At 47.9% G+C, this 9264-nt stretch overlaps 1 protein-coding gene across 1 annotated transcript in view; it reads right to left on the reverse strand.

Annotated features, from left to right (window-relative positions):
- Positions 1–7592, reverse strand: part of Snx24 (sorting nexin 24) — a 151605-nt gene extending 144013 nt beyond the window's left edge. Inside the window, exons 1-2 of the mRNA XM_050149301.1 lie at positions 7487–7592; positions 927–1080 (exon numbers count right to left, since the gene is read on the reverse strand). Of these exons, the coding sequence (XP_050005258.1) occupies positions 927–1034 (108 nt within the window). The 5' untranslated portion in view covers positions 1035–1080; positions 7487–7592. The remainder of the gene's footprint in view (positions 1–926; positions 1081–7486) is intronic.
- Positions 7593–9264: the final 1672 nt, after the last annotated feature.

A 9264-nucleotide genomic window follows, 5' to 3' on the forward strand; every position in this document is an offset into this window, starting at 1 on the left:
TGGCCGCTTGTGGATCTCAGGCTTTGCTGAATTGGCCAAACTTCTATAAGGAAGGACAGGACTATGGACAGAACACCGTAAACAAGCCTTTGACAAACTCCAATAAAGTATGTTCGGCCCCAGCACTGGGTCTACTAGATGTGACCAAGCCCTTTTATTTGTTTGTGGATGTGCGCAAAGGAACAGCTAAACGTGTCTTTGATGTGGGAGTGATTTCTTATTAATAAAGAAACTGCCTAGGCCCCTTGATAGGCCCACCCTTAGGTGGGTGGAGAAAACAGAAGAGAATTCTGGGAGAAAGAAGCTTAGTGGAGGAGTCACCATGATTCTCCAGCTCCAGACAGACGCAGGTTAAGATCCTCCCTGGTAAGCCAGCTCATGGGCTACACAGAATATTAGAAATGGGTTAGAACAATATGTAAGAGCTAGCCAATAAGAAGCTGGAACTAGCCGGGCCAGGCAGTGTTTAATAGAATACAGTTTCCGTGTAATTATTTCGGGGCATAGCCTAGCCATGCGGGCGGCCGGGTGCCGGGGACGCAGCCCTGCCGCCGCTCCTATTTCAACATGTCTTGACCCAGAATTTGGGTCCCTGGAAACGGCCAGTAGCCTATTTGTCCACAAAATTAGACCCTGTGGCAGCCGGATGCCCCCCAACTCTGTATAACAGCAGCTGCAGCCTTAATAGTAAAAGATGCTGATAAATTGACTTGGGACAAAGCCTCACCATAGGCAACCCTCATGCTTTGGAAGAAGTCCTCAAGCAGTCCCCCTGATAGGTGGTAACCCTGCTGGAATAACATCCCAGGTACCCACAGTCCTGAACCGGGTTACCTTACTGCCTGATTCAGACCTAGAGGTGCCTCCCAAGTACACTGTGTCCGTCCTGACCTGACAGACACCCCTCTGCCTGACACACAGGTTACCTGGTGTGCTGACGGGAGCAGTTTTGTACAAAATGGACAGAGGTGTGCAGGGGCTGCAGTGACCACGTCAGAGGAGGTGGTCTGGGCTGAACCAATGGCAGCTGGCATCTCTGCGCAGAGGGCTGAACCGGTGGCCTTGACAAAGGTCCTGGAGCTGGGACAGGGGAGAAAAATCAATACCTACACTGACAGCCCTTGTGCATTTGCTGCATACAGGTGCGTGGGGCAACAGATAAAGAGAGGGGATTGTAAACTGTAGAGGGGAAGGACTATCAGAAATAAAGAGGAGATTCTAGCCCTTCTCTAAGCCCTATGGACCGTGGCCATCATACATTGTCTGGGCACTAGGGGGATGGGCCTATTCCCAGAGGTGACAATTTGGCAGATAACACTGCCCGGGAAGTAGTGCCAGGAGAACCTGACCTGGATAAAGTCTCTCCCTATGACACAATGTCCAGAAGGATGGTGGCGCTCAGCTGACTGTAAAGTCATGTCACATGATCACCTGGGAAAGAAGCTGCTCCCAAAGATCCACTGCTCCTCTTATAGGAGGATTCGCAGACGCAAGACTTATTGAGGCGCTCTGAAATTAAAATCAGAGACAGGCAGCAGAAAATTGCGGACATAGTTTCTAATAAAAGGCCTGTCAACTAACCAATGCTGCTGCCAATCCCAAACACCCTGGGGGCCGACTCAGAGGAAAGAAGCCTGGTGTGTATTGGGAGGTGGACTTCACTGAAGTCAAATCTGGCAAATATGGGTATAAATATTTGTTAGTGTTTATAGCCACCTTCTCCGGCTGCACGGAAGCATTCCCTGCCAAACACAAGACAGTGCTGGCACTGGTGGTGGCCAAGAAGTTTCTAGAAGACATCCTGAGTGGATACGGGTTTCCTACTGTGATAGGGTCAAACAATGGACCAGCTTTTGTATCCCAAGTGAGTCAGAGTTTAGCCACCGTCCTGGGGAGTGATTGAAAATTACACTGTGCATATAGACTCCAGAGTTCAGGACAGGGAAAACGCAGGAATAGAACTCTAAAAGAAACCCTTTCTAAATTAGGCCTGGAGACTGGCGCGGACCCTCCTCCCCTGTGCCTCATTTAGGGTTAGAAACTCTCCTTACCAAACGGGGCTGACACTTTTTGAGATTATGTTTGGTACCCCATCCCTGTTGTCCCCATCTTGCAGACAGAACTCCTGGCAAAGTTGGATGACCGAGAACTTCTTGACTCTATACAGAGAATCATGTATGGCCAAAGCTTAGGGCCCTTAATGAGTCTGGTGTCCCTCTTGAACACCATAGGTTTCAGTCAGGGGGCTGGGTCTATGCTAAGAGACATCCACTAGAACCCAGTGAAAGGACCCTTCGTCATTCTACTGACCACTGACCACGCCATCGTCAACCTCGATGGCAGTTGGTATGACTACACGACCACCATCAAGGTTGATGGCGTAGCCTCCTGGAACCACTATACCCACGCCAGACCTGCTGATCCCTTCACACTCAAAGACCACCGTTGAGATGGATGGGAGGTTGCCAAGGACCCAAGCAACCCGCTCAAGCTGTGAACTCGGTGTTCCAAGAGGTGGTAATCTTAATGATTTTGCTATCTCTATGTACTGTGCCTATGAGATGTTCCTCGGGAAATCCACATACCCCCCTAAATTTGACTTGGCAACTCATAAGAACTACTCGGGGATACATTCAGGATAAGAACATCATAGTCCAAGTGTCTAAAGCTGGCCCCATTTTAACTGTGTTCCCCAATATAACTGTGAATCTCTGCCACTTCTATCCCCCCGATGACCCAGACATTGGCCCTCATTTGCCCTCTGCTTCTCACTACTGCAGCGCAGGGACCCACACTGTTATATATGCTCACAACATGCAGCCAGCAGAGTCTGGAAAGTGTGGGGGATGGGATGACTAGTATTGTGCCAGGTGGTCTTATGTGTTTACTAGGAACTTATAGGGGGACCCCCCTCTTAAGAAGGATTACATCTCCCTGAAACGCCTCATTCCCCACAGCATATAATAGATAGCACACAGCTTTCTCCCCAGCCTTAAGCAAATGCAAGTGGGAGGCTGTCGGGAGCACTGGTGTAACCCTGTAAATATAACCTTCACCAAGGTGGGGCAGAGAAAAGAAGATACATGGATCAAAGGATATACTTGGGAAATCAGACATTAGGATAAGCTTCAATGGTTTGGACAGGCACCCGACCCAGGAGCTACGGTCACTGTGAGATTGCTTGTTGGCTATCCTACCACTGTAATAGTGATAGGGCCCAATCAAGTTAAACCCAGGCCCAAGCCCAAGCCTGTCCCCATACCTCAGCCCCTTAGACCTAAGCCCACCATCTCCATGTCCCAACGACAACAGTCACGTTCTTGGCTGGCAACACCATGGCAGGAACTGCCCAGGCCTCAACCTTGGTGTCTTTCACTGTAATGTGTTCTTTCTCTTTCTGGCTCTCCCCTTCCGCTCCTCATTTGATATTGTTATTACTGTCATCATTGATGTTAACGGCAGTTGACAGCACCATCACCCCGAGCAGGGGCCCAGCTGAGATGGACCCGCTTCTTGAGTTGGTGCAAAGATCGGTCCTGGTTTTAAATCCTACTGAGCCAAACTTAACACCTTCTTGTTGGCTTTGTTATGACACTGCACCCCTTATGGAGACTAAGCGTGATCACTTAGCAATCATTGGCAATCTAAGGCCAACCTGACCTTTGAAGAAGTAACGGGTCAGGGTTCTGTAGGCGCCATGCCAAATGACACACAAACACTATGCAATCGAACCTTGGCCCCTCCAACCTCCCTAGGAAGTCTAATTCCTCCTAAAGATACTTGGTGGGCATGTTCCTCTGGATTAATACCATGTGCCCGTACAAGATCCTTAATGACAGCAAAGGATTCTGTATTTTGGTGCAACTGGTCCCCAGGCTGATTTATCACTCAAACAATGAACTGTTAAATAGACTAGGAATCCCAGTCATGGGGCAAGTTAGGAGAAAACCTATGTCCACTCTTACCCTAAGTATTTTGCTGGGAGCTAGCCTAGGCAAACTGGGAATGGAGACGGCCTCCCTGATTACCCAAAATCAGCATTATTCCAGCCAACATGCTGTTATAGACACAGATACAGAGTGATTAAAAAACTCCGTCTCTCACTTAAAGAAATCTCTAACGTCTTCAGCAGAAGTCATGTTACAAAACAGAAGATGCTTAGGCCTAACTTTTCTCCAGCAAGGGGCACTCTGAGCTGCATTAGGAGAAAAATGCTGCTTCTGTATAGATCATAGCGGGGTGGTAAAAGCCAATATGGCCAAGGTGAGAGGGAACAAGAGGCCAATCAGGGAGGGTTTGAATCTTGGTTTAACAGTTCCCCTTGGCTGACTACTTTAATCTCCACCCTACTGAGCCCCCTCTTCATATTATCTTACTCCTAACTCTGCATCCTAAACAGGCTGGTATAATTCATAAAAGAGAGGCTTGGGGGCAATTCTGATAATGGTCGCCAGCTATCAGCCAGGGGCTCTGATGGAATTAGATAACTTAAGACGAGATTGAGACCCATAATGGGGCTCTCGGAACAAAGAAGAGACTAAAGGGACTAAACAAACTCCATTTTGAAAAAGAACTCCATTTTAGACAAGGCCCAACCAGGAGATGAACTCAGTCCTAGTAAATGTCCCATTAAAAGTAAAAGTTCGGGGGTCTTGCGACATGGGCATAGTAGTAACTGCTTGAACAAATGTGTTTGGAAAACGCCTTGATTTATGACTATGGTTTGTCCTGTGGCTATAAAAGCTCCACTAAAAGCAGAGTGGAGCATGCCATTTGGGGCAATGTGAATCCATGTGTCCCAAGGCGTGGTCATTCGTGTTTGGCACAGAATGAATACACTCTCTGCTCCCTTTGGGATGAGAGCTGTAGCTTGATTGGACATATCTCTATCTCCAGAACGTGCATCCTTTCTAATAAAACTCTCTATCACGGAAGTACTTAAAACTATGCCATGTTCTTTTAATATAAAAACACAATCATAATCACTACGTAATATACTTTGGGGAGGAAAATCAGGTTCTCTAATGAAAGAAAATCAGGCCAGATATGGTGGCACACACCTGGAAACCCAGCACCAAAGAATCTGAGATAGGAGGACTGCTTTGACTTTGAGACCAGCCTAGGTTACACATGGAGGCGCTATCTCAAGCAAACAAACGGGGCCGGCAGGCATAGTTCAGAAGATAAAGGCATGTTCAGCTAAGTCTGAAGGCATGAGTTCAGTTCCAGAAATCCACTTTCTGAAAGGAGAGAATTGACTCCAAAAATTATCCTCTGACTTTCACATGTAAAGAAAGAGACCTGGTCAGCTGTCCTCATCAACTTAGACCATGAAACCCAATATGGACAAGTTCAACAGAACCGCCATAGACGGGCTGCCCATGCCTGCTTCAGCATTTTTCACTCATTCCACATGTAAATGGTGGTGCATACACACATAAGCGCTGAAGCAAGAGTGTGCGCTTGCACATGAACACACACACATGTCTATATACAACACACACATACCACATGCACACACACACACATAAATATATGTAATGAAATCTTAAACAGTATGTAAAGAAGGCAAACAATTTCAATGTTGGATAACGAAGCTGAATTGCCATCTATCCAAAAATGCACTGGGCGGTGGTGGCGCACGCCTTTAATCCCAGCACTCAGGAGGCAGAGGCAGGCAGATCTCTGTGAGTTCGAGGCCAACCTGATCTACAAGAGCTAGTTCCGGGACAGGCACCAAAGCAACAGAGAAACCAAAGAAAAAGAAACAAAAAGGTTTATTTCTGCTGGTAATTAACTTTAACTGAAGCTGCTTGAAGCCCAAAGGCCTTAATTTTGTCTTTTATCTGTAAACACCAAAAGAATGCCTCTGAGAAGCAAGGTGCTGCTGATGCTAACAGGAGACATGAGAGTTCTAGAAGAATAAAACACAGCCAAAGTTTCTGCCCCCTGGAATGAGCGCCAGTTCCGAGGTTTCTTTGTTGATATTTGGTGTTTGCAGTGCTGGGATGGAAGCCATAGGCTTGTGGATGGCAGACAAGTGTTCTCTGCCACTGACCTACAATCTTCTTTTAAGAATGAATATTCAGAATACCCAATCAAGCACATGTTAAGTGCCCAGGAGATTTACAGAAGAAGAGGTTTACTGCAAGAGCGCAGCAGCTTCCTCTCCCTAGCTCCTGACCACGGAGAGCATGTTAGCCTCTTTTGGGGAACTCTTGGGCATCTTTTCAGAGGGCAGTTCAGTTTTCACTTTAAAAACTCGGGGCTTAGACAGACTGTCACAAGACACCAAGAATATTTAGAGGAAGGAAGCAGGGTTACAAGGCTGTGCCAGGATGATATGGTTAGTAAGTGCTTAGTAAGAGAATCAGCAGTGAATAAGACAAGACGGCAACAGACGGCAATCCATCCAGGCTGTTCTCCGCAGTTTCTTCCAAACCTAGACATCCTTACAGACCCTCAAGGGAACACTGTGTAGCATCCCTGTTCTAAGTCCTCAAACTAAAAACATGGAGACACACCTTCCATCTGTTAAAGGCCGACTGAGCCAGCAAAGGTCTTACTCAGCATCTCACCTTGACAAGCAGCAGAGAGCATCACAACTATTGTTGGATATTTCACAAGAAACTCTGGCCAATGAAATGACAGAAAGGAAATACAGCTTACAGCTGCTAGTCTACAAGAGAAGAAACTAAGTTTGTCAGTCTGGAATGATCTTTCTATTCCGTTTTCCAACAACTGCAAAAAAAAAAAAAAAAAAAAAAAAAAAAAAAAAAAAAAAAAAAAAAAAAAAAAAAAAAAAAAAAAAAAAAAAAAAANAATGTCCCTGTTCTGAAGGAAGCGAGGACTGAATTTTCCCACTAGCTAGAGCTATTGTGTCACAGAATTTCAGGTAAGTTGGTCAAGCTACTGATGTTCTTGCCATTGACACTGAAACTTGCTTCAGCTTCTTCCAGCCAGGTAGGGCTTCTACCTGGGCTGCAGATGAGAATAAAATATTCTATGAAGAACTCCTTCGATGACCACATTGGGAAAATCGCTGGCTGCAGGCAAGACGTATGGATCTTCGAGGAACAGCAACACCGGCTGGTGGGACAGCTTGCTTGACTCTTCAGATTCTGTCTCATCAAAAGATCCACAACTTTCTGCCTTTGGTAGAGAGGGCAAGTGTCTGACATTGAGGAAATCAAGGAAGAGTTTGGGGAGTTCTTCGTTCTCCAAAATGACGGCCTGCAAATATGTCTCCAGGCCTTGCCGCCGTTGTTCCAGGACTTTGGGGACCCAGTTCCTGACGTGTTTAGAAGGGATTTCTGGAGTCTTTATACATTTCTTAAGCTTTTTGTGCAAGGCATGGAATTCGCTGTACCTTTTCTCAACAAAATGTTTTCTTCCATTCATTAGCACTTCTATTTTAAACACCTCACAGTTACTCCGCACCTTCAGCAGTGACTCCTTCCAGCTAGCTGTCTTGGTTTGCATCTCTCGTGTAGCCGCGCTCCAGGTCGCTGTCCTCTGTGGCGAAAGGACGGGATGTAGACCTCCATGGCCATGGCGGGGCCGCTCCACTCCCGGCTCCACAGCACCGTGCAGGCCGCCCCGTCTCCCGCTGCCCTCCCAGCCCACGCGCGCGCTTGCGCAGCCCAAGGTGAACGGCCAGCCTGGACCCCTATCCGCGGTGCGGGGGCAGCGGGCGTGGGCGGCGTGAGGCTCGGCGGGGCCGAGGCGTGGGGCCTGCAGGGCGGCGCGGATCAGCTGGGCCCGGGAGGCGGGGCTTGCGGGCCGGAGTCTGCACCGGCGGGTGTGCGCGGCCACGCGGGGCGCCGCCACCCGGGTCTCTCCTGCCCTGCGGGCTCCGGATCTGCGGGGCGCCACCCGAGAGTGGGAGCCAGTGGAGGACGGAAAATGATGGCGTTCGAGATTCTGCCCGGCTAGGGCTGGCTTCGGCTTACGTGCTGACCTAGACAAACTGTGCCGACTTTCACTGCTGAATGGGGGACTGCTGCGGCTGCACCCCATTCAGCTAACCCAGCCTTCAGAGCCTGGGGGTGGGACCGCATAGTCTCAAAGTGACTAGTGCCCGCTCTAGTTTCAAGACATTCACTGCTTCTAAGGAACTGTAAGTGGACAAGATAGAAGTGATTGCTTAAAAGTGTGGTGGCCAGACAGTGCCTGTCCCTCAGCCGCACTTAGCTGCCTCCAAATGGATAGTTCTGGAAAGTGGATTATGAAGTTACTCAAGGAAACTGAGTTTCTTCCTTATGTTAGTGCAGAATGGCATTTGGAAGAAACTGTGGGACACATAGCTGTGATGTAACCCACATCTCATCTGATGTCAAGAGCAACACTGACCAGCCAGCGGCTTCTTGAGTTTACAGTAAGTAAACAGTTGCTTCCACTCACGTTGCCCTTGAGGACAAGGGGCATTTCAACATAAATTCTGCAGAGGGAGATGAACCCTAAATCATAGAGAAAGTGCTCTTGTTTCTTCCTCCTCTTCTTTGTTTTGTTTTTTTGTTTTGGTTTGGTTTTGGTTTTTAGGTTTTTGTTTTGTTTTGTTTTTGAGACGGGGTTTCTGTGTGTCACACCTCTGGCTGTCCTGTAACTCACAGAGCTCCGCCTGCCTCTGCCTCCCATGTGCCACCACCGCCCCACAGTGACGGTCTGGGTACTTGCCTGCTGTGGACTTAGAGGTCCTCCACAGCCGCCTCTGAAGAGGCATTCTCCCTGACAGCCCCAGGATGTGACCTCTTACCTGTAGCCACCTGCACTTCCTGAATCCAACAGACCTGTGGTCCCTGCTGGTGCAGAGACTAGTTTATAGATTGTTTTAGCCCCTGGCAAGTGTCACATTGTATTGTGTGATTTCTCATCCTTTTTCTGGGTAAATTTTAATTTCTATTCAAGAGTACAATTGCCTTAAAAGAAAATGTGTTATCGTGGGTTGTGATGGACCTGGCCTTTAATTCCAGAACTAGGGAGGCAGAAGCAAGCAGATATCTGTAAGGTCCAGGACAGCCAGGGCTACACAGTGAGACCGTGGGTTTTTTTTTTTTTTTTGTGTGTGTGTGTGTGTTTAAATTGTATTAAAGCCAATGAGCTGACTCAGTGGGTCCAGGTGCTTGCCTGATGAACTCCTAGATTTAATCCCTGGAACCTACACGTTGGCAAGAGTGAACCAAGTGCCACAAATTGCCCTCTGACCTCCAACACCCACTCACCCCCCACCTCCCCCATACAGCAAATAAATAAATGCATTATTCT

The sequence above is a fragment of the Alexandromys fortis genome, unplaced genomic scaffold (genome assembly GCF_014885135.2).
Source record: "Alexandromys fortis isolate MF-2015 unplaced genomic scaffold, M_Fortis_MF-2015_v1.1 scaffold_60, whole genome shotgun sequence".
Taxonomy (NCBI): Eukaryota; Metazoa; Chordata; class Mammalia; order Rodentia; family Cricetidae; genus Alexandromys; species Alexandromys fortis.